Below are 26,945 nucleotides of genomic sequence, written 5' to 3'. Positions count from 1 at the left end.
TCCGCTCTCTTCTCCTCCCCTTCTTCGTTCCTTACACTGGTCGCCACATGATGACCTCTGTGGTAGTGACCACTTCCCATTGACTCTCTCATTCCCTTCCCACCTCCCAATGACGGGGTTTCCCCACTGGGCTTTCCATTGTGCCGATTGGCCTCTATATACCTCCCACGTCATGTTTCCATTGTCTTAATCAGGTTGCATTGTTGAAGTTGTCCGTAATCTGTCCGCTAAGATGATCTGCGCTGCAGGCATTGCTGGTCTCCACTTGACAGGCCTTGTTTATCGTCAGCCAGTTCTGTGGTGGAGTGCAGGTATTGCCACTACTGTCTGTGGTCATTGTTGCGCCTTGCAACATCTTCAGTGGCACCTGTCCTCCACCAGTCTCATTACCTTCAAACATCTTTTTGCCATAGCCCATAATTTAATCAGACAGAGAAAACGGGTGTGTTAGCAATGCTGTGTCTCCTCACTAGGTTCTTCTGTCACCCTCCAAGGTTCTAAGCGGCAGTCTTCCATTCCAGGCCTTGCGCTTCCGAGTGACCTTTGTTCAGATCCATCAGTTCTAGTGGAACACCTCGTGAACCATTTTGCCACGGCATCGGTGTCAGCCTCCTGTCCAGCGCCTTCCTTCTCCGGAAACAGAGGGCTGAAGCTTCCCACTGATGTTTTACCCCTTGTCAAGTGGAATCCTACAATCTTTTACTGAATGAGACCTCCTTCTGTCCCTCTCTTTCTTTCATAATTCAGCTCCTGGCTTGACATCACCCATAACCAATTGCTTCAACACCTCAATACTCCACAATGACAATATCTCCTCCAGGTATTTAACTGTATTTGGCTCCAAGACATTTTCCTTTCTCAGTGGACAGACAGTATTGTGGTTCCTGCACTTTAGACTGGCAAGGATCTGTTGTCCCTTGATAGCTACCAGCCCATCAGCCTGACAAATTTCCCCTGCAAGTCATTAGAATGGATGGTGACTCATCGGCTCAATTGGATCCTTGAATCTTGGGACCTTTTATCTCCTTACCAGTGTGGCTTTCTGGAAGGACAGTCTCCGATTAATCGTCTGCTGCAATTGGAAGTTGCAGTTCGACAGGCCTTTTCTCAGTGCTGCCATCTTGTCAAAGTTTTCTTCGAACTTTGTAAGGCCTACGACACAGCTTGGTGCCATCCACTCCATGAGTGGAGTCTTCGGAGCCCCCTTCTGATTTTTATTTGCCAGTTCCTGTCCCATGGGTCATTCAAAGTCAATGTTCTCAGCTCTCCTCAGACCTAGGAGAATGGCATTCCACAGGCCTCCATATTAAGTGTCTTCTTTTTCTAATCACTATTAATGGACTTCTGACCTCTGCTGAACGATTGGTCACCCATGATGATGATATGTGTATTTGGGGTAGCTCCTGTTCGGTGGCCTCTGCGGAATGACAGCTCCAGGGTGACATCTGGCACACTTCCACATGGACAGTCTCACACAGTTTTCAGTTCTCTCCCTTTAAGCCGAGGGTGGTGCATTTCTGTTTCATACTATGTTCCATCCTGATCCAGAGCTCTACCTCAATGTCCCACACCTTACTGTGGTCCCCCAGTTCATTTCTTGGGTCTTCTTTTTAACAACAGGCTCACTTGGTTGCTCCATATCCATCATCTGAAGGTTGGCTGTGTAATAACTTCAAGTCGAACAAATATATTTCAAGGAAGACACAATACATGAAAGTCACAGATCAAGTAAACAGAGTAAGACATGTGTACACTTTAACAGTCAAATCATAACACAGTCCGAGTCTAGCGGCTGCTGGCTGGCTGGCCGCTTAGGTGTCACTGCTGCTGCATGGCTGGCAGACAGCGCCGCATGTAGAGGACGCGCGTAACTGCGTGGTGGCAGTTTGAAAGATCGGCGAGTCACAACACTTTTCCCCCCCTTTTAATTTTTTTCACAGGTCTTGATGGAGGTGGCCTGTAGATTGCTAACGTCCATAGGTGTTGTTTGACTGGGCGTAAAGTCTCGAGGAGGAGGCTTCCCGTACGGACGGAAGTGCCCCCAATGATAACGGGTCGAGCTGAAAGGAGACGTGGGGGTCGAATCTGCTGGGCCCCCGTGCACCAATCTGCCCGTTTCAGCAAGTCCGGTTGTTATAACAGGAGACATGGGCGATGTGTCCGTGTCCGTAGGAGGAGGAGCGAGTAGAGTTGCTCCGATAGATGATGGTCATCTGGTTCCTGCATGGGCACGTCTCCTGGTGGCGTCAGTCCTTGTGCTGGCACCGATATGATGATGGTGAGGGGACTGCGTAGTGAGTAATGAGAGATTCCAGTATCCCGAGCCGAAGGTGGTGTAGCGGCATCCGGAACAGGCATTGCCGGCACACGAGGCCGAAGCTGGTCCGAATGACGCACTGCAACACCCGTGTCCGTCTGGATTTCATACAGGCGTCGGCCACGGTGTGGTAAGTTGTGACCAGGACTCCATTATGGCTGCTTGCCGTATCCCCGTACCCATAGAAGGTCGTCTGCTGTGAACCGGCCAAGAGAAAGACCCCCCCCGGCCTTGAGGTGGAAGGCCGCAGAAGATGAAGTAGCGTTCGGGGCTGTCGGCCATGTAAGAGCTCAGCCAGGCTGTGGTCGCCCATGGGGGTGAAACGGTAAGAAGCTAGAAATTGGAGAAGCGCATCATCAGCAGAAGAAGTCAGGAGTTTCCTCATCTGAGCCTTAAATGTGTGGACCAGTCGTTTTACTGTGGATGGAACGGAGGGGCCGTGGCATGCATGACGCCATGACGGGCACAAAAATCCGCAAAATCGCAAGAGGCAAATTTCGGACCATTATCAGTAACAAGAGTAGAGGGAAGGCCTTCCAAAGAGAAAATGCGATCTAGAGCATTGGTGGTTGCCGTGGCGGTAGGCGACGTGCAACGGACAATGAAAGGAAAGTTAGAGTAGGCATCAATAATGAGTAGCCAATAAGTACCTAAAAAAGGTCCCGCGAAGTCAGCATGAATACGCTCCCAGAGCTTCTCAGGCGAAGGCCACGGTGACAAAGATGACTTCGGGGCGGCGGCCTGTGATGCACAAGGGCCGCAGGCAGCGACCATGTGTGTGACTTCAGAGTCGATGCTGGGCCAGTACACATGACGGCACGCCAGAGATTTTGTGCGAGAGACACCCCAGTGCCCTTGGTCAAGGAGGCGCAAGACCGAAGCACGCAAAGATGAAGGTACCACAACACGCAGCGAAGCATTTTCGGTGGTAAGGAGGATAACACCATCCCTAGCCGTGAGGTGGTAGCGCAAAGCGTAGTAGTTCCGCAACGGATCAGAAGTCTTAGCGGACGGGCAATCTGGCCAACCCTTTTGAATACAGCATAAAACCCAGGAGACAGGGTCAGAACCCGTAGTAGCCGCCAGCTGGTCCCCGGTGATTGGGAACCCGTCCACAACCCGCTGCTCGGCAATATCCAGGTGGAAACACAAAAGTTCGTCCCTATTGAATGCCAGATCAGGACCCATGAGAAGGCGAGACAGTGCATCAGCATTCAGATGTTGAGCCGTCGGCCGGAAATGAATCTCATAATTGAAACAAGACAAGTAAAGAGCCCAATGCTGGAGGCAGTGTGCAGTCTTGTCGGGAAGTGACGTTGATGGATGAAACAAGGAAACAAGTGGTTTGTGATCCGTAACAAGATGAAATTTGGATCCATAGAGAAAACTACCAAACTTATGTACGGCATAAATAATCGCCAAAGCTTCTTTTTCAATTTGAGAATACTTTTGTTGGGCATCTGTGAGCGTTTTGGAGGCATAAGCAATGGGTTGTTCAGAACCGTCAGAAAAAACGGTGCGCAAGGACTGCACCATCCCCGTATTGAGAGGCATCCGTGGCAAGAACAAGATGTTGGCCAGGTCGATAAGTAGCCAGGCACGGGGCCTGTTTGAACATAGTCTTCAATTTCTGGAAAGCCGCATCGCATGACATGAACCAGTGAACAGGCACGTTTTTATGTAACAGGCGATGCAACGGCTGAGCCACCGAAGCAGCAGACAGTAAAAACTTGTGATAGTATGCTGTTTTCCCCAAGAAGGCCTGCAGTTCCTTAACAGATGTAGGGTAAGGAAGGGCATCGATCGCAGCGACTGTTTGCTGAAGCAGACGAATACCATCCCGAGTGAGTTGAAACCCCAAGTACGTGATAGATGCCTGAAAAAATTTTGATTTCCTAAGATTACACTTAAGACCGGCAGTCCGTAAGACATGAAAAAGTGTGCGGAGATTTTGAAGATGTTCGTCAGTGGTGGAGCCAGTGACAACAATGTCATCCTGGTAATTTATACACCCAGGGACAGTGAGCAATAATTGTTCCAAGAATCGCTGAAAGAGAGCAGGGGTGCTGGCAACCCAGAATGGCAATCGTTGGTATTGATAGAGGCCGAAAGGCGTGTTAAGGACCAGAAACTGGCGGGAAGCAGCGTCGAGAGGAAGTTGATGATAAGCTTCTGACAGGTCAAGTTTAGAAAAATACTGGCCTCCAGCAAGTTTAGTGAACAATTATTCAGGTCGAGGCATAGGGTAAGTGTTAATAAGGCATTGAACATTTATAGTGGCTTTGAAATCGCCACAGAGACGAATATCACAATTTGGCTTAGCAACGAAAACGACAGGAGAGAACTGTCACTGGAAGTGACAGGAAGCAGGACCCTTGAAGCAGTGAGACGATCCAGCTCCCGTTTGTCCTGATCACGAAGGGCCACAGGAATGGGCCGAGCCCGAAAGAACTTAGGCTGAGCAGTGGGTTTGAGCATGAGATGAGCTTCAAAGTCGTTTGCACGGCCTAACCCAGGAGAAAAAAGGGACGAAAATGTTGTCTACAATTGAGCCAAGGAATCCAGTTGAGCATACGGAATAGCATCAGAGACGATATTGACAGAGTCATCTATGGAGAACCCAAAAACGCGAAAGGCATCGAAACCAAAAAGATTCTCCACGTTACTATGGTCGACCTCAAATATGGGAACAGTGTGAACGACAGATACCTCAGCATCAAATTGTCCCAAGAGAGAAATCTTCTGTTTATTGTACGTCCGTAATTGCCGTGTGACAGGTGATAGGAGTGGAGAACCCAACTGAAGACAGGTGATAGGAGTGGAGAACCCAACTGAAGATACGTTTGAGAATTAATGATAGTGGCAGCAGAACCAGTATCCACCTGCATGCGAACATCTCGACAAAGTATTTGGACAGTGAGGAATAACTTCCCTGAAAGGGAAGAAGTACAATTGACAGACAACACAGAATCAGAATCAGCATCATTTTCATGAACATCATGTATGCGGTCGGATTTGCAAACGGATGACACATGACCCTTTTTTTTTGCATTTGTGACACACGGCCCAACATTGTGGACAATCTTCTCGTGAATGTTTCGTAAAACACTGCGGACATGAAGGAAGTTGCTGTGGGTTTTGCTGCAGTTTCTTAGAGGTTTGTTTACGGTTAGGCCAAGGCTGCGCTTGGGAGCGTACTGCGGCCACGTCGGCCGGTGGGGACATGCCACATGCTTCGTCAACATCGCAAAGAGGTTGTATTTCCCTGACATTGCCCCATGCCTCTATTTGCGCTCCAGCGGCGCGAGAAATTTCAAAAGACTGAGTGATGGAGAGGACTTCATCTAGAGTCGGATTCGCCAACTGAAGGGCACGTTGCCGAACTTCTTTGTCGGGCGCTGATCGGATAATAGCATCCTGTACCATGGAATCGTCTTAGGATTCTTTGTGAACTTCAGTAACAAATTGACACTTTCTACTGAGGCCGGGAAGTTCAGCAGCCCAAGCGCGATAGGATTGATTCGGTTGTTTTTGACAACGATAAAAGGCAACACGAGAGGCTACCACATGTGTTTGCTTTTGAAAATAGATGGACAGAAGTGAGCACATTTCAGCAAAGGACAAAGATGCAGGATCTTTCAAAAGAGCCAATTGCGACAACAAACGATACATCTGAGGTGAAATCCAGGAAAGGAACAGAGACTTACACGTTTGTTCGTCCGCGACATGAAATGCTAAGAAGTGGTGTCGGAGACGTTTTTCGTAATCAGACCAGTCTTCTGCCGTCTCGTCGTAAGGAGAAAAAGTAGGTAGAGACAACGATGAGAGACGCCCCGCATTTCATGCCACGATGAAATCACGAATCGCATTTGTGAGAAGCGTTTGCTGTTCTATGAGACCTTGAAATAGTTGCTCTAAAGTAGCAATGGAAACATGTGGGTCAACGATGGAAAAGAAAAATCACTACCTCGTCGCCAATTGTAATAACTTCAAGTTGAACAAATATATTTCAAGGAAGACGCAATACATGAAAGTCACAGATCAAGTAAACAGAGTAAGACATGTGTACACTTTAACAGTCAAATCATAACTGAGTCCAAGTCTAGCGGCCACTGGCTGGCTGCTTAGGTGGCGCTGCTGCTGCACGGCTGGCAGACAGCGCCGCATGTAGAGGACACGCGTAACTGTGCGGCGGCACTTTGAAAGATCGGCGAATGACAAGAGCCTGTTTCCATAAACTCAATGTTCTTCGCTTCCTTGCCCACACCTCTAGGGGCATGTATCATTCGACCCATTTGCGCCTCTACCGGGCATTTGTTCTATCCTGTCTGGACTATGGTCATCAGGTTTACGGATCAGCTGCCCTTTCCATGCTGCTCCTTTTGGACCAGGTACAACATTGTGTTAACCGTTTAGCCACTGATGCCTTTCACACTAGCCATTTTGATTGTATTCTGGTTGACACTGGGAGTCCTCCCCCTTTCCATTTGGCGGTCCCAGTTCCAGGTTTCCTGTGTAATCGTTATCCGCTCTTCCTCTGCTCACCCTTCTTATTCTATTCTTATAGTGGCTTCCCGCCATTAACTGCCAGCTGGCCGCCCTCGGGCTCTGTCTGCTTCTCTTTGCCATATCCTCCAGCTCCCCTCTTCCCCACGTTCTCTCACGACCACCTACCCTCCCTCACCCCCTCCCCACCTTTCATCCGCAGCCTTGGTTTGTTTCTCAGTCATGGATTCGGATGGATCTCTTCCAGGGACCAAAAGCCACCATCGCTCCAGTAGTTATGATATCTCTGAACCTACTAATCATTTGAAATATGCCTTCACGTCTTCTGTTGGCATGGAACACCATCTCTTACATGATACATGTGGGGTGTTTATTGCAGAATTGATGGCCATCTGTTGGGTCCCTTGTTTTATTGAACAGTTCTCCCTCACCTGAGTTTTGTTATGTACAGACTGAGTGGCCTTGAGGCTGTCGCTCGGTGTTTTTCCTGCCACCCCTTGGTCTCTGCCATCCACGACCTTGTCGCTGATCTTGGTGATGCTGCTTGTTCGGCTGATTTCCTTTGAGTTCCTTTCCATTTAGGTATCCCGGGTAATGATCTTACTGATCATCTGGCTGAGGGAGGTGACGCCCCCCCCCCCCCACTTCCCCGTTCTCTGTGACCCACGTGTGTGTGTGTGTGTGTGTGTGTGTGTGTGTGTGTGTGTGTGTATTTGGGGCTCACTTGTGGGCTGACTCTTGGGAGGCTTCCCCCCCCTGTCTAATAAACATTGCTCCAACAAGGAGACTCCCGCCATGTGGCATTCTTCCTTCTGCCTCTCCTGGAGGGAATCTACCATCCTCCGCCATGTTCGTATTGGCCATTTTAGGTTGACCCATAGTTCTTTGCTATGCAGTGAGGACCCACACCCTCCCCCTTTGTAGTTGTGGGGCTCTGCCCACGTGATCCATATTTTGCTTGACTGCTCCCACCTTTTGGCTCTCTGCACCGAGTCATTGAGTATACCTCCCACCTTCCTTGTCTCGAGTGTTAGTGGCTGACCCTCGCACGGTTATCTCTGTCCTCGATTTTCTTCGCAAAAGTACTCTCACGTATAGGTCTTTGAATTTTCCTCTGGCATTTGAGTTCAGCAGCTAGTGTAGGCGTCGGTTATGCAGGCCTTGGCCTTACCTCCCCACCGGCCAGGTTCTCCGCACCTTTTACCTACATTTTGTTTGACGTGTTGTGCTTTTTTGTTTTCTCTTTTCCTGTGTCTTCTTCCCCTGGTGTTGCCCCGGTTGTATTGTGATAATGGTCCGGTGTGGGTGTGCGGATGGGTCGGTGGCAGTGCTGGTGCCCACCACGCGTAGCGTTTCTGGGTCGTCGCTGCTTTCCCCATTTCCATTTTCCTCCCTCCTGTTTGCATTTTATCTCTTCCCCCTTGACTTGACTGTGGTGTTTGTGTTATTCCTTTCTTGATTTCTGCCATCCTAGAGCGTGGGACCGATGACCTCACTGTTTGATCCCCTCCCCCAAATTGACCAACCAACCATCCAAAGACCAGTACCTATATCACATCACATTTCCTCGCCACCCCAGGATTTCCCTGGGAAGTTCTTTGCTGAGGAGCCAGAGGATGAAATTGTTTGGCATACCTTTCAGAAGGGACTTTGACAGTTTCATCCGTGCGGGCCCCTAAAATTGGTCCTAAGGCACTCTGCTAGCAGAGCTACTCAAAAGAAACTTAAATCACTAATGAATATGCTACAGGCTACAACCCATGTAACTGAATGGGACGTTGCTCACAGTGCTACTGGTTACTAACCAGTCTGTAACCTTTTAGTAAACTGCCACGAGCTACTCGACATATCGATTTGGAAATGACCGAAATTACTCCGCTTCTGCATCTGGCCCAGTCAAAACAGTGCTCTGTTCACTAACAAAAGTGAACAATCAGATGGCTAACATAAAGTTCGTGAATGAAGTGCAAAAACTTCCTGTCCATACAGTTATAAACTTCTGAGATACTCTAGAAAGGACGAGACTGAAAGAGCGTGGAGTGAAGTGGCCAAAGAAGATAATATGCCAGGTATGAAATGTTTTATTTGAATGTAGCCCAAATACAATTTCAAGCATGGGTTTCTAGCTTATATTGAGCGATAGCATATTTCCATTGCCAGGACAGGACCGCTCATTGCATAAGAAAATAGTTTGCCAAATAATTCCTGAGATCCTTTGCAGAAGATATTAGGTTTTGTGTTGTCGTCGTTGCTGCGTGTAGAATCTTCAGAAGAGGCTGGCCTGTAATCAAGCCCTTCTCATTTCCTTACATAACTGTGAAGGAACGCGTGCAGCTCTGATGATGAAAGCCACATTTTCAGGATGTGGGATGTGACTAGGACATTATCTAAAATGCATCGAGGGTATGGCATCATTATATGTCCTGACAGTGGAAATGCTTCATTGCCTACAGAGTAATATGGAAAGGGGTTTACCAGTGCCAACATTTTTCAATGTTGATGTTGGAGGGATATCAAGCACATGATTTTGCGACCAATATTTTATAGCAGATTTGTTGAATATGCCTCCATCGCCGTTCCTTCCAGCAAAACAAATTTCTATGGTAATGAATATACCATCAACTTCAGAACAAGCCATCAATACTACGGATACATATGATTTATAGTTAAAATTAGTAGAACCACTGTTTGCAAATTTCTCAATTTTGACACTTTGCCATGTAGTGTATCTATGCAGTCATCACCATCATCATCATCATCATTTGTGATAGTGGCTGGATGGGATTGTGTAAAAAGTGGGACTTTGTACGGATGCTGATGACCACGCAATTGAGCGCCCCACAAACCAACCATCATCATCACCACAATTCCACCAACTGTTGCCTCCCCTCTTGTGAAATAAAGAGCAGTTGATGAAAATGTTGAACCAGTTCCCAAGTATCTGTACCATAAACAAAGGAAGTTGCTTTTAAGAAACCAGCATTGAATTTTAAGTTGGTTACTTGATACCTAATATAGAGTTTATAAATTGTGGCTTTTTTTTTTGTTTTGTTTTAGTGGCCACTTGCAAAGATAGATATAAGAATTTGCGAGCCATTTATGTGCGGAACATGAAGCCACCTAAAAATGGCTGTGGAGGTAAAAAAGCTTATTATTTAACAGAAGCAATGCACTTTATGGTGGCCTGCATTAAAGCAGTAGGGATGCCTTCCAAATGTTTGCCCAGTCCACCACAACAAGAAGAAGAGCCTATTCAGTTTGAGGAGGCAGACAAGTGTCAATAAGCTCACAGGAGGAGATTCTGTAATTTGAGAATGAGCATTCTTGTTATCATCCTCAGCTTCAACAATACAGGCAACTAGTAAATAAAAAAAGGGGGGGGGGAGATAAGATGCTGTGGACACCTGCAAGGAAAATAAAAGGAAAAAACTAGCTCACTAGATGCAGAGCAAAGAACACAAGCACTTAACCTTCTGCTTACCATAAAATCTGTATAGCATTGCTTACCAGTCGGGTCTCCCTGGCCCGTGTTCTTTAAATTGATACTATTTTGACTAATTATGATTTGAATGACTTCTGAGGTATAAATACTTTTAAAATAATTATTTATTTAAAGTTTACTTTGGACAAAAGCACAATTGTTGTACCTTTACTGGCGACTTTTATTGTTATTACAAACTTGTGCAGTGTCTACTGACAATAGCAGAAAGTTCCAAGCATACAGGTTTCATGCACTTATGACATGTAATTTGACTTTTTCTTTCTTCTCTACACAGTATGCATATCGTCTCCTTTTCTTAGTTGGTGGTTTCATTGACTTTCCTTCATCTGGTGTTACAAATGAATTCATTGACTTCTTTACCCCTCCTAGTTGCTTTCCCATATTGATGATGAAAGTCCGACATATCTCTCTCTCTCTCTCTCTCTCTCTCTCTCTTTTTTTTTTTAAGTAGCTAGCATCATCCAAATTATGTATGCATTCATTACATTTACATCTATCATGTTGAAGAAAACCATCAATGGTCAGCTACTTGTCTTTCTCTTCACCCTATAGTATTGTGTCTTCTAGCCCATCGTGTCAATGCTGTTGTTTGTGGCATTGTATGTCATTATAAGTTCAGGCATCTTTACTTGTGATGACGCCATTGGTTGGTCATGAAGAGAGCTAAGCACGGTAACAACTTTCGTGTTTCTTAGAAACGTAAGAGACTATCATCACAGCTGGTTGAAAACCAAATAACGTAGGGTATACTTCACATCCTTTAGGTGTAACAAAATTGGCACACAGTTCACCTTTTTTTCTCCAGATAGTACCAAATAATGTGAGATTTTTTGGAGAGAGAAAAAAAAAGGAGCTAACCTGAGAGATGAAAAAAAATAAAATCACTGGTGATATTATGTCCAGCCTTTTCAAGTTCAGTCACCAGGGTTTTCACAACAGTCTCTCCAAGTCGCACGGCTCTGGTTTCTTTTTCCTTCCCCAAATACACTTCGAGCAGTAGCTTATTGCACTGTCACAAGTTGCCCAGAACTTCATTCTGTGTTTACCAGGTTTTGATGGGATATACAGTTGAAATGGACAGCAACCCCGAAATGTGACCAACTGTTCACCCATGGTCATGCACCATCTTGGAATGTAGGCATCCCTAAGACAATTCACCAAATCTCAAAAACTTCTCTGATTGGTTTCAGTTCGTCATTTGACCTATACTCATGCTGGCCTGCTACACTGTAAAATGCCCAACACCCTCAGAATAGCATGGAAGCAGTTGCGAGACATAATTTCATGGAACGGTGGTTGCTGATTCTCAACACTGTGAAGCTGACTGATATTTTCATTTCTTAACTTGTAAAGTCCAGTCAGAATCAGAACACAAAGGAACTTTTTTGTTTCATGCATATCTGTATCCACCCAGACCTCATAAACAATTTGACCTTCCTTGTTGAGTCACAAACACCTTTTGTCAGTGAGGGGTACGTAACTTGTAAGTCCCTGAACTTCTTTCAATACAAGCTTTTTGTTCCGCCTACCAGAAATTCCATCTTGGGGAGCTGTAGGCCATACTTCATTTCCATTTGGAGAAAATAATAAGTCACGCTCAACAAAATTCGCGCTAAATTGCTCTTCTCTAACCTCATAAAGGGATTCTTCATGACTGTCATTTTTGTGTGATTTTGAGTTTTCAGCAACACCTGCCTCATTATTATCATCACTTGAAGATTCACATTCACTAGGTGGGTTTTCAGAATCAGAAGACTGCTCCAACAAATTCCTTATCTTTCTCTTCTTTCTCTTGTGATAGTCCTCTTCTCCGTAACATTTTCAGTTTGTAGAACAGACACCAGTTATGAAATAATGCACCAAAATAAACATTTGGTTATCAAAAGGAGGACTACTGAATACCGAAAGAATAACAGTGCGAGTCAACAGTGACATATGATGTAACAGGCACTGCGCAGACAGCATCTGGTTGTTGGGAAATTGCTCCCAACCTCACAGGTCTGTGAGTCCTGTATTGGAGGAAACATACACCAACACTTTAACACGAAGCTGTAGGTAAATTTTTATAATTTTTTCGCCAAAATTATGACTAACTTGACAAATTAGGAAAACATGTAAAATTTCATTAAAATAAAATGTGTAATTGCTAATAGAGAAGATATTTAACATCACAGATGGACATCTGAGACCCAACCATAGGTACAGGGTTAAAATGTTCCTGTCTAGTACAGTGCTTGACGTCATAAAAATGTCAGACCAGCAGGTACATTGTTTTAAAGAAAAACCCTAGAGGTAGAGGATGAGATTTTGTCATCCTCCTCAGCTGATTCTCCTCAAGAGACATCAGCATTAGGGTCAGCAACACCATAAGTGTTTTTCAGACGTGAAGCAGTGGCTGGTGAGATGTCAACATTATCTGCACTCCGCTTTGCGGATTTGACCACTGATCTAGTACAAAAAGTGTGGGACCCTGAAGGGCACTACAAAGTAGTGCAAGAAACATTTGAAGAACGAAATTAATATGTGTAAAATTAAAACGTTTTAAAAGATATATTTTGAAGAATTTGTATTTTTTTTTAGAGAAGCTTTTTCCTTTTTCTTTTCTGTAACGAGAGGAATTAATATCAGTTCCTGAGGATGTGCGTATATTGTCTGTATAATGCAGGGGAAATGAATTCCACTAATTGTAGATAGCTGCTTTTAGACATACAATAAAATGATAAAAATGTTGTCTCTGAAATTTGGAGCTCTTTTGCAGCATTAAATAATAGTCTATTAAAATTTCTAATAGTCTATTAAAATTTCTTTCATGTATGGATGAACCCAAAACCATCTTAGTATTCTGCTCCTTTGATAATGATAATAACAATACAGTACAACAGTTTCATCACTGGAACCATCACTTGAAGTAGTATGCGTGGCAGCTAACAATGACTGATACACCCTCAACCATGAACACACATAAACTACCTTTCTGGACACTTATGCATAACCTGTTGTGGAAAGCTGCATCACTAATGACTTACTAATTTGTTGGTGGTTTCAGTTTCATTTTCTCTTAAGTAGCTCTGTGGGCGGACTACCTGAAACCTTACTGTAGTGGGTAACAACACTACACAGTAATAACCTATGCCTTTGTAAACTCCACATTCAGATTAAACCAATTCCATTGACTGAATTACACAAACTTCACATTAGAAAATTGTTTTAACCCAACCATATTAATTGTATAAAATGTAAAAAGATAAGAGTTCCTCTAAGAGAAGTTTACAAGTGAGGCTCTACAAAACTTCGAGAGCTATATTGGGCTATTGCCGTGTGTAATTGTTACAGAGAACACCAAATTCATTGTTATGAGGCCATGAAAAATCATCAGCATTAATAAACTGCAACTGAACCAGAAGAGCTTTTGTTGTTGGGTGTTGTATAATCAGTTACCTGTCTTTCCAATCCTGAATGACAGTGTACAAAACTAAGACACTTTCCTTTTTATTCTGATATTTAAAATAACATATAGAATAGACAACTAAATTCGGATAAATTCATGTACTTTGCTACTTTGGAGCAACCTCGAAACTAACAGTACCAACAAACCTAGAAACTGTCAAGATACAATTCTTTCTGCAGAAAGATTATCTTTACACAGTCTTTTAAATTTCCACAGTGATAGCATCCTCATATACGTATCCTCCTCTTTCTCTCACGTATATTTCATCCTTTTCCTCTAGGTCCATCTATCCTTTCCATGGTACCACACGTACGTAAAGATTAGAGAAAATATCCTGTTAATAACACACTTCCAACTCTACCTTCCCATTTTTTAAATATATATCGAGCTAACCTACTCCTACCATAGCTCCTATTTGTGCATGGCTTTTAGTCTGTCTTGCATGCTATATTTATTTTACTCCTCGTTAAATACTCTCTCACTACTGTAACTCTGAAGGCCCACCTATTATATGTTTCAACAAATGCCCTCCTATTATAGTTCAGCACTCATACTTGGATGTTAACCCATCATGTTTACACTTGCCTAGGAGCTCACTTCTATCACGAAAATCTAAAATCCTCATTTGCAAAACAATTATAAGACCAGTCGTTATGTATGGTGCCGAGACATGGATCATGACTGCAAATGAGGAAAGGATCCTTAGCATTTGGGAGAGAAAGGTTCTTTGTAAAATATATGGCCCAGTATACGATCAAGAAGGCTGGCACATCTTTTTGAAGAACCTGACATTGTCACTACCATTAAAATAAGAAGACTGTGATGGATAGGATACGTGGTCAGAATGGAGGAAGACAGAACATGTAAGAAGATTTTTGATGCCAAGACTGGAGGCAGATGACGGAAGTGATGTCCCAGAAAGAGATGGATGGACGGAATTGAAGAAGACATGAAAAAGCTGGGTGTCTAGACGATGGAGACGGATAGCCATGGACCAGATAGAATGGCAGGATATTGTGATGCAGGCCAAGGCCCTCCAAGGGTTGTAGAGCCTAGTAGTAGTAGTAGTAGTAGTAGTAGTAGTAGTAGTAAAAGGTGTCTGTGTGGGAATGACCAGCAACAAACTGTCCATTCGCATGAACGGACACAGGTAGACAGTGTTTGTTGGTAATGAGGATCACCCTGTGGCTAAACATGCCTTGGTGCACGGCCAGCACACCTTGGCACAATGTTACACCATCCGGGCTATCTGGATACTTCCCACTGACACCAACCTATCAGAACTCGGGAGATGGGAACTTGCCCTTCAATATATTCTCTCTTCCCGTTACCCACCAGGCCTCAACCTCCGCTAATTTCAAGTTGCCGCCCCTCGTACCTCACCTTTCATTCAGCAACATCTTTGCCTCTGTACTTCTGCCTCGAATGACATCTCTGCCCAACCTCTTTGCATTTACATATGTCTGCCTGTGTCTGTATATGTGCGGATGGATATGTGTGTGTGTGCGAGTGTATACCTGTCCTTTTCCCCCCCCCCCCCCCCCTAAGGTAAGTCTTTCCGCTCCTGGCATTGGAATGAGTCCTACTTGACCTCTTAGCCACAAATAATCCTGATCTAATAGATAGCGTCATGATGTATACAGGGTTTAGTGAACACGAGGTCATTGTAGCGAGGCCCAAAACCACTAAACATAAAGGCAAAATATATCTAAAACAGCAGATAAAAATTCGCTTGATGCCTTCCTAAGAGTGTCTCCATTCCTTCCAAGCTAATTATGTGAGTGTAGACCAGATACGACTCAAATTCAAAGATACAGTATCGACAGCAATAGATAGATTCATACCGCATAAGTTAATAAAGAGACGGGACTGATCCACCATGGTACACAAAACTCGTCAGAACACCGTTGCAGAAGCAATGAAAAAAACATGCCAAATTCAGAAGAATGCAAAATCCCCAAGAGTGGCTAAGTTTCACGGAAGCTCGAAATTTAGTGCTGACGTCACTGCGAGATGCTTTTAATAGTTTCCACAATGAAACATTGTCTCAAAATATGGTAGAAAACCCAAAGAGATTCTGGTCGTATGTAAGGTATACCAGTGGCAAAAAACAGTCAATACTGTTACTGCGCGATAGCGATGGAAATGTTACCGATGATGGTGCCACTAAAGCGGAGTTACTAAATGCAGTTTTCCATAATTCCTTCATGAGAGAAGACGAAGAAAATATTCCAGAATTAGAAACCAGAACAGCTGTTAGCATGAGTGACATAAAGGTAGCTATCTTAGGTGTTGCGAAACAAATCACTTAAGAAAGGCAAGTCTTCTGGTGCAGATGGTATACCAGTCAGGTTCCTTTCCTAGTATGCAGACACAGTGGCATCTTTCTCAGCAATCGTATACAACTGCTCACTTGACAAAAGGTCTGTTCCTAAAGACTGGAAAGTAGCACAGATAACACCTATATTCAAGAAAGGAAATGTGAGTAACCCATTGAATTACAGACCCATGTCACTGACTTCAATTTGCAGTAGGATTTTGGAGCATATACTGTAATCAAACATTATCACCTTGAAGAAAATGACTTATTGATACGTAACCAACACAGATTCAGAAAATAGCGTTCTTGTGCAACACAGCTAGCTCTTTATTCCCATGAAGTAATGAATGCTGTCGACAAGGGACCTGAGATCAATTCCATATTCCTAGATTTCCAGAAGGCTTTTGGTACCATTCCTCACAAGCAACTATTAGTCAAATTGCGTGCATATGGAGTATCGTCTCAGTTGTGTAACTGGATTCATGATTTCGTCTCAGAGAGGTCACAGTTCGTAATGATAGACAGTAAATCATCGAGTAGAACAGAAGTGATATCTGGTGTTCCACAAGGTAGTGTCATAGGCCCTCTGCTGTTCCTGATTTACATAAATGATCTAGGTGATAATCTGAGCAGGCCCCTTAGATTGTTTGCAGACGACGCTGTAATTTACCGTCCAGTAAAATCATCAGACTATCAATTCTAATTACAAAATTATCTAGAGAGAATTTCTGTATGGTGCGTAAAGTGGCAATTGGCACTAAACAAAGAAAAGTGCAATGTCATCCACACGGGTACTAAAAGAAATCCGATACATTTTGGGTGTACGATAAATCGCACACATCTAAGGGCTGTCAATTCGACTAAATACCTAGGAATTACAATTACGAGCAACTTAAATTGGAAAGACCACATAGATAATATTGTGGGGAAGGCGAAACAAAGACTGCGCTTTGTTGGCAGAACACTTAGAAGATGCGACAAACCCCCTAAAGAGACAGCCTATGTTACACTTGTCCGTCTGCTGGAATATTGCTGTGTGGTGTGGGATCCTTACCAGGTAGGATTGATGGAGGACATCGAAAATGTGCAAAGAAGGACAGCTCGTTTCGTGTTATCGAGCAATAGGGGTGAGAGTGTCACTGATATGATATGCGAGTTGGGATGGCAGTCTCTGAAAAAAAGGCGGTTTTCTTTGCAGCGAGGTCTGTTTACGAAATTTCAATCATCAACTTTCTCTTCCGAATGCGAAAATATTTTTTTTACACCCACCCGCGTAGGGAGAAATGATCACCATAATAAAATAAATCAGAGCTCGAACGGAAAGATTTAGATGTTCCTTTTTCCCACGTGCTATTCGAGAGTGGAATGGTAGAGAAGTAGTATGAAAATGGTTCGATGAACCGTGTGCCCAGTACTTAAGTGTGAATTGCGAAGTAACCATGTAGATGTAGATGAAGACAGATGATCTAATGGCTACACAAAAGGCAGCTGGTCTGAGCTAAACCAACAACATTTTACCACACGTTCCTAGCTCGGATAGGAACAAAGCACTTAAATCCCTCAAATTGCAACTCTGCATGAGGCCTTCTCAAACATGTACCTACATATACATCAGCATTTTGCGAACCATTATGAGGTGCATGGCAGAGAGTGCACCCCATTGTACTAGTTATTAGGGCTTCTTCCTGCTCCATTCACATATGGAATGCAGGAAGAATGATTGTTTGAATGTCTCTGTGTATGCAGTAATTATTCTAATCTTATCTGCACGATCCCTTATGTGAGTGATACATAGGGTGTTGTTGTATACTCCTAGAGCAGTCATTTAAAGCTGGTTTTTGAAACTTTGGTAATAGTCTTTCTCAGGATAGTTTATGTTTATCTTCAAGAGGCATCCAGTTCAGTTCCTTCAGTATCTCTGTGGCCCTCTCCCATGGATTAAACAAGTCTGTGACTATTTGTGCTGCCCTTCTCTGTGTACGTTCACTATCCCCTGTTAGTCTTATCTGGTATAGGTCCCACACACTTGAACAATATTCTAGAACCAGCCGTTGAGTGATTTGTAAGCAATTTCCTTTGTAGATTGATTGCACTTCCCCAGTATTCTACCAGTAAACTGAAGACTACTACTTTACCAACTACTGAACCTATGTGATTATTCCACTTCATATCCCTACAAAGTGTTACACCCAGGTATTTGTACAAGTTGGCTGATTCCAAGAGTGACGCATTGACATTGTAGTCATTGGATACTACGTTTTTTTTTTAAGTGCAAAATTTTACATTTCTGAACATATAGAGCAAATTGCCAATCTCTGTGCCACATTGAAATATTATCAAGATCTGACTGAATATTTATGCAGCTTCCTTCAAATAGTTCTTCATTATATATAACTGCATCATGTGCAAAAAGTCTGATTTTACTATTAATATTTTCAGCAAGGGTCTCAACACACTTCCCTGGGACACACCTGAAGTTGCTTCTACATCTGACGACTCTCCATCCCAGATAAAATGCTGCATTCTCCCTACCAAAAAGTCCTCAATCCAGTCAAATTTCACTTGATAACCCATATGATCATACTTTGGACAGTAATATAAATGTGGTACTGAGCCAAATGCTTTTCAGGAATAAAGAAATACGGCAGCTACCTGACTACCTTGAACCAAAGCATCCAGTATGTGATGTGAGAAAAGTGTGAGTTGAGTTTCACATGATTGATGTTTTCGAAATCCGTGCTGGTGGGCATTGAGGAGGTCATTTCTTTCAAGATACCTCATTATGTTTGAGTTCAGAATATGTTGTAAGACTGTACAACAAATCGATGTCAAGGATATTGGACAGTAGTTTTGTGGATCGCTCTGCTATCCTTCTTGTAAATGGGTATGACCTGTGCCTTTTTCCGAGACCTGAGCACAGTTTTTTGTTTGAGGAATCTATGATGGATTATAGTTAGAAGAAGGGCTTACTCAGCAGCAGTTTCAGTATAGTGTGTGACAGGGAATTATTCAATTGTAATGATTTCAGCCTTTTCTCAACACCACTGACATTAATACTTATTCCATTCACGTTGTCAGTGATACAAGGATTAAATTGGGGCAATTCTCCTAGGTTTACCTTTGTAAAGGGACATTGGAAAACGGAGTTAAGCATTTCAGCTTTGGTGTTGCTACTCCGTTTCAGTTCCTGTCTCATTTGCTAGGGACTGGACACGAACTTTGGTGCCACTAACAGACTTTACATATGACCACAATTTCTTTGGGTTCTGTGAAAGATCATTTGACAATATTCTGCCACGGTAGTCATTGAAGGCATCACACATTGTTCTCGTGACAGCCAAATGAGTCTCATTGAGCATCTATCTATCTACAGCCCTACGTTTGGTTTTACAAGTATTACACAGTAATCTCTGTTTCCTTATAAGTTTCTGTACAGTGACTGTTCCCTCCCCTTATGAACTCTTCTACTGGGTACATATCTATCCAGTGCATGGTCAAATATTGTGTTAAATGAGAGTTCCTTCTGCATGCTCCTGCCCTGTGCTGAAAGTTTCAAGAGCCTCAGTGAGGTATGACACTAAGTTTTTATCTAGTTTACTGAACATGTATATCTTTCTGCTTGTTTTAGTTGTCCTTTGTCTTTCGTTATCATTGTTGCCACAGAGGCAATATATTTCCATCATGAGTGGGGTTCCACCTATCTGTTGTAGGTAGTTTTCAGAGAACGCATTTAGTAAAGCTCCACAGGATGTTTTGTCACACCCACCACTAACAAAACTGTAATTTTCTCAATTAATTGTTGGATGATTAAATTCTCCACCAATGCTTACAGTATGACTGGGGAATTTACGTGCAAGTGAACTGAGGTTTTCTCTAAAGCTTTCAGCTATATCAGTAGATGAGTCTGGTGGGTGATGGAAGGATCCATGTATCATTTTATGTCCACACTTGATACTGAGTTCTGCCCAATCAGTCTCACATGCAGCTTCAATTTCTATTTTGGTGGATTTTGTTACATCACTTCCTCACTGTAGCAGTGTAGGTGTAAAGTTTGTTTTCCAACATTAATTATATCATCTCGTCATGGACTACTTTGATTACACTTACGATTTCCGGTCAGCAGTCAGTTTCCACTCACGTGCACTTTAACATATTTGGAGTGATGGTGATGAAGGCATCAACTTTCTGAACTTGAGGTTCACAGGAACGTGCGTTTAACATGTGGGTATGAGATTCTCGACGCAGCTCCAGAAGAAAGCAAGTGTCATGTGCCAGCCAAATTTAAGTTTATTACACAAGTATCAGTAGTGTAAAAACATACTATGTTCATTTTTTGTAGTAAATTTAATAATCTGAAAATGATGAACATGTAGCATACACACAAACAAGTCATTTACTTGTAGCCTCTAACATTACTCATCCACATAATTGTGTAACATCCACATAATATGTAACTAAGTAACCAAGAAACCCATTCCAACTGAAAAAAAGTATGAGAGATGGGTGCACAAGCTGTGGAAAGTTGAGATTTGGTCAACATATATTGGTGCTATAAACTGTCTTCTCTGGGTATAAACATTTATCAATACTTTAATCAGATTTCATATCAGTCCACACTAGACATTAACCTTGAGGATGTTCCTGAAAATCAGATGTTTGTTGGAACTACATATTCAGACAGTACACCTATCGAGGCGTTTTCGACACTATGAAGTGTGAATTTATAGGAAATTAGACTTTCAGAAAATTGAGTCACTATATAGAGGAGGCATTGGCAGACAGGCACAATGAAAGTGAATGCTAGAACTATTCCAGCTGTCCGATGAAGGCTGTCATCAGATGTGGTCTGATAGCTGAATAATATATAGCAGTCTTTTGCAGTTGCACTTGTCTGCCACCAAGCGCCTCCTGTATGTGGTAGTTAGGATCTGTCTTTTTGTATTGTTCATTGTTCCCTACGAGATTTTGAGTGATCCATACTAATTTTATATGTGAATTCAGTTTTCATATCCGTACTTGTTTTGATGTATAAAACAGTGTCGTTGGGGATTACAAACTGAACATTGTAATCTCCTCCCTTCTTCCTACTTCCATCAGTTGTCCACATTAAACAATGTCCAATCAAAATAATTAATAAGCAGTCTTTTATGAAGATTTGAGAGGAGTGAAGATTACAATAATCTTTCTAGCTTACTTAGCTTGTCATGTTGAGATGGCTCCAGTTCATCTTGTCTAGGCTCTGAGCACTATGGGACTTAACAGCGGAGGTTGTCAGTCTCTTGTCTAGGATTCTGATTCTTGAAACTGAAAATGTCACATCAGGTCCTCAGGTTTTAATGAAATAAATCTGAAGATTGTTATGGCAGCATTTTTTTTTACATAAATATATTTTCTCACATTTTAGTATAGCATACAGTATTTTGATTTTTCACACTAACAAAGTCAAAATAACATTGTTTGCACAAAAATACAAAAATATATCTATCACACAGAGTCATGCTTATGACTCCTACACTCTGCAGAAATAACAATATTCCAAAGGGTTTACAATTTTTCTTAACAAATGAATTTCTACTAGTTTCTGTTACATTATTAATTTCGATTATTATTTCATAAATGAATCCAGAAATAAACATAGTAAACAGTACAGGATTGTGTAATTAATAATAGAAGTTTTAAGTGTGCCAATAATTCGTAATTGGAAATGTTTCGCAAAAAACAAAAAAAAAAATAATTTCAACTGTACGTTCAGAACTGGTACTTATCGATTATAACATAGAAACTAAAATATTTTATAAAGTAATTCCATTTCTTAAATTTTAGCTTACAATTATGTGAAAGTTTTCAAAAGAGCAACTGAGATAATATTGACATGTCCAAAATTCGAAAAAGAATACTGTCATTGACAAGTGCTGTTGAGGAAAAGCAATGGTAGAGGAGGATGTCCTGTTACATACCGTATTTACTCGAATCTAAGCCGCACTTTTTTTCCGGTTTTTGTAATCCAAAAAACCACCTGCGGCTTAGAATCGAGTGCAAAGCAAGCGGAAGTTCTTACAAATGTCGGTGGGTGCCGCCATAACTTAGTTCTGCCGCCGAATATGTGTAGCGCTACAGAGGCATGCTTTGTAGCCACAAAGATAAATACTGGCGCCAAAACCTGTGCGTCAGTAAATAAATTTTTTTAAAAAAAGGTGGAAGACAAGCTTTTTTTCTCCGCGCCGAGTTTTGACCACTGCATTTTCATACATTATCCAACGAAGTAAATACAAATTCCGTATTGTTCATCTTCGAATGTAGTAGCATTTCAATGTACTACGAAAACCCGACTGGCAAGAATGTTTAGGATGTTTGTCAATATGGCCAACTCTACGTTCTGAATTTTTTCCTATCTGTGAGAAGAGATGGTTGCTAATAGGAACTTTTATAAATTGTGAATCACATGCAGTATTCTCGTCACCATAAGAATAATACGAACATAAACATTTTGCCTTGTTCTGTTTCGTGTTTGCTGCTATCTCATTTAAATCCTGTCTGCGTAATAAACCACAAAACTAGAGTGAGACAACAGCAAATGCGGAAGAATATACATATCATGTCATGTTTATATTCGTATTATTCTTATGCTAAACAGTGATACAATCAGAAATGAAGCGAGCAATTGGCTAGATTTTTAAATCTAAGATGACTCTAATTTCTGTGCAGAATGTAATGTACTAGAGGCGCCTGCAAAGATTTTCAAACGGAAAAAAATTTTCGCTAAACTCTCGTTCAGAACATCTTCTATCGTACGCAGTCTATTATTTGGTTCTTGTTGATCATTATCAAAGAAAGCAGCAGTGTAAGTAACAACAAGTAGCAGTCTCTTGTCATTGTTTCGCTAATGAGACGATTCCTCTCTCTCTTTTTTTTTAATTTGTAAGCGGCGGTAGCGCGCACAAAAGCAAGCCATGCCGCGATCGGCGACAGGCCGTAAACACGCAGTATCGGAGTACGACAAACAAAGCATGACACAGTACAGTAATGCATATTCAGCGTAGAGTGACGTAAACACCTATAACAAAGAAAACTGCGCGTATCAGATCAAAGAAAAATAAGCAATCAATTCAAAACAGACGAAGCACGTGAAAAAGGAAGGGTACCCGTATAAATACGGACGGAGCGCCTGACGCATAGCAATGGCTACCTGGTAAAGCTTAACTGCTAAACTTACGACTCGAACCAAACTACTGTAGCTGTATTGTCATTCATTCGACCTAAATTGTCTCATATTACAGTGGACCAACTTTGTTTCGATTTGTAGATGCGGCCTAAAACTTTTCTCTCCCCTAGAATTTCGAGTCTCAAATTTCAGGTGCGGCTTAGATTCGGGAAATTTTTTTTCCCTTGATTTCGAGTCTCATTTTTCAGGTGCGGCTTAGATTCGAGTGCGGCTTAGACTCGAGTAAATACGGTAGTCTTAAAAAAAATTGTGTCCATATGTGCAATTGTACCTATGTTGAAGCCAGAAATAGCCACTTATATAGATGATGGGCTCTTTATCTGTTTTCAGTTTTAAATGTATATTGATAGTGAAACATAGTTTATATTTTAAAATCTTATCTATTTAAATGAAATACGCTGGTATGCAATTGAAAGTGTTTCGTTTGATAATAATGCATTGAACAAATATTGAGAACATGGTGATTTTGTATTAGTTTACACTTTTTGTCTTCCACAGTGATCCATTATCAGAAGATTTACACTTGAATGAGGGGTGTCGGCAACTGACAACTGCAGTTGACAGTGTTGGTCTACCACAGAAGACAGCACATTTAAAGTCATCAAGAAATTCATCAGCTGTTAAAACCTATTCAAGAAAATCTATGCAGAAGAACAATGATAATCAACATTCCCACCATAAGATAAAGGATGATACATGTGAACAGAGGGAAACTGATGATTTTACTGTTAAATCAAAAATTGCTGCAGAAGCTGTCAACGTGCAGAATAAACGGCCTCCAAAACGTTCGGTCAGTAAAGGCCGCAGATCCAGGAAGGCATCAGGTAGCAACTCTGTAACAAACTCTGATGAGCCATTAGTAACTCAGAGGACCAGTAGAGAAAAATCAAAAAGTAAAAAGACAGCTCAGTCTCCTAAGGCTACATCAGCAAAAGATAAAAGAAATGCAAAGGGTGAAACACCTCTGCAGGTTGCATGTATAAAGGTAAGCTGCTGTAAGAAGTAACAAAGAGAAGTAGTAGGAAAGGCAGTAGATGTGATTTTGTAAAGGATTGACTTATGTGCCTTATTGATTTTGAAATTGTAGGTGAAGGATTTTTTGCACGGTAGTGAACTGTAAACCTTTGCTTTAAAAATTGGCTACATACTATTGGAAAAATTAGGCAGGTGTTATGTACTTACTGTAGCTGAAGAGGGCTGGAGATTCCTCCATTGGGCTCGGTTGTAATGTTAACATCATCAGTGAAAGTAACTACAAGGTGGCCGAAGGTGTGGAGCCACTCTTCTAAATCAAAAATATTTGGATAAACAAATTGAATAATATGAAATGGAACTGTGTGTGTGTGTGTGTGTGTGTGTGTGTGTGTGTGTGTGTGTGTGTGTGTGTGTGTGTGTGTGGAGGGGGGGGGGGGGGGCAAACCTGTGAGGCTATGTTGCCAACATGACGCTCTTTTTGGATTCAACTCGTAATTTTCAAATGAAAGTCTGTTAGTTTGATGGCAAACAGAGAACTAAAAGAGGAAAACAATAGTGTCTTTCATTCCAGCATAGCTTTATTCATTCTTGAGTTATGTTACATTTTGCGCAGAATGAGGAAATGCTGGTAATAATGTACTCAATGAGTTGTTCAGCACATTGTAAGGTTGTTGTTACTCACTTCACCCATTCTTCATGGCTGTAACCGACAAATGTTCTGGAGTGTGAGCAGAAGCATCGATGATCTGCTCTCTACAGCATGCCGAGTTTCTGACCATTGCTGCACACTTGACTGCCTTCACACGTCTATTTGAACAGAAGTGTAATGGACTTAAATCTGGAGAATGTCACGTCCACTCCACTGGTTCTTTACGACCTTGTCCACTCCCTAGGAAAATGGAAATCCTGATATGCCCAGATGGCTAACCTCTAATGAGACGGGGTAGTATTGTGCTGGAAGAAAGTTTTAAATCTCCCATCTTCAGAGAGCAGCCATGGCAGCAGATCTTCATCCAACAGCTTCAGAGAGTGGGCTGCTAGTAGTGTACCCTGAGTGAAGAACAGGCTACCAATACGAGAACCCCATATTACATACCAAAACTTCACTTTCAGTGTGCGAACTATATTTGATGGCTCCATCTGTTGATGATTGACTTCTGAGCAATATCTCTGAATTCATGTGGCTCTCTGTTGGCATAGAAATTAGCTCTATCTGTGAACAGAATTAAAGAGGTGAAATGACGGTTTTTGAACAGCTCAGAAATCATTTGTCCTGCAAACTGAGCCCTATGCTCTGGATTGCCCATGGCGACAAGTTGTATAATGCACTTAGTAAGGATGCCATATATGTGTGCCCAAAACTATGATTATTGAAGTATGGCTGACTCCATTTTCCTGCGAGATGCATAGAGTACTACAGCCACTGTCGATGGACCAGCTTTGGATTTGTATGCGACAGAACCAATTTCACTGAATGTCACAAGAAGTTTCACCACTGCACCAACGGTTAATGGACAGTCCGCCTTATGGGTGGTACCAGCCAAAATCCTATGTGAAAACATGGATGTTCCTCTCTTCTGATATTGGGATGATTTCAGTGTATTCAGCTTGTGTTAATGCCATCAGTGTTTGAGTCACCTGTGAGGAAGAAACATCAGTCATAAACTGAGAATGGGTAAATGTATGCTCAAATGAAAGGCACCATTATTTTTCTCATGTGATTCTCTATCTACAGTGTAGGAAAAGACAGACTGCTACTTACCGCAAAGACGACACGTTAAGTTGCAGACAGACACAGTTAAAAGACACGGACATAAAGCTTTTGGTCACAGCCTTTATCGGCAAAAGAGAAACAGAGAAACACACACTATTCATACACACAAGCAAGCACACCTCATGCACACATGACCACCATCTCTTGCAGTGCGGGCCAGGATGCAACTATCACGTGGGATTGGAGCAACATTGAGGGGGCAGGGAAGGAGAAGGGATAATAATGTACAGGTGCGTGGACAGAGGAATGCTGTCTGCTGGAGCGTGCAGGGACTAGAATGCTGACAGGTGTGGCTTCAGGAGATTGTGGAGTAGACAGGTGGGAAGAAAGGAACAAAAAAGGAGATGGGCAGGCGCGTTGGCAGAGGGCAGCAAACAAAGAGTGTGGGTGATGATGTGTGGGAGGAGATGGTAGAAGACGGGTTGGAAACTATCGAGTGGAGGGTGTGGGGACATTTTGTTACCGTAGGTTGAGGTCAGGATAATTACGGGACTGGAGGGTGTGTGCAGTTGAGAGAAGGTGGTGGTGGACAGGAGGATCCAGATAGCTCGGGTAGTGAAGTAGCCGTTGAAGTCGAGCATGTTGTGCCACAGGGTGGTCTACTTTGCTCTTGGCCATAGTTTGGCAAAAGGCTGCGCAATGGTTGCAGCAGAGTTGGTAAATGACATGCCTACTTTCGCAAGCGGCCCAGCCCTTGATGGGGTGGGTTAAATCTATGACAAAACTGGAATAGGAAGTGCTGGGTTGGTGATTGGGCAGGTCTTGCACCCCAGTCTTCCACAGGGATATTATGTTCCTTGTGGCAGGGGGTTGGAATTGTGTGTCACATAGAGATGGACAAGGATATTACAGAGATTGAGTGGGTGACAGAACTCCGCTTT

At 42.5% G+C, this 26,945-nt stretch overlaps 1 protein-coding gene across 1 annotated transcript in view; it reads left to right on the top strand.

Annotated features, from left to right (window-relative positions):
* Positions 1-26,945, top strand: part of LOC126187966 (BRCA1-associated RING domain protein 1-like) — a 157,907-nt gene that overhangs the window by 19,582 nt on the left and 111,380 nt on the right. The window contains exon 3 of the mRNA XM_049929348.1: positions 23,814-24,300. Coding sequence (XP_049785305.1) covers positions 23,814-24,300 — 487 coding nt within the window. The remainder of the gene's footprint in view (positions 1-23,813; positions 24,301-26,945) is intronic.

Source organism: Schistocerca cancellata, chromosome 5 (assembly GCF_023864275.1).
Source record: "Schistocerca cancellata isolate TAMUIC-IGC-003103 chromosome 5, iqSchCanc2.1, whole genome shotgun sequence".
Classification (NCBI taxonomy): Eukaryota; Metazoa; Arthropoda; class Insecta; order Orthoptera; family Acrididae; genus Schistocerca; species Schistocerca cancellata.
Note: the sequence above shows the minus strand (reverse complement) of the source record. Positions and strands in the feature narration are given on the sequence as shown.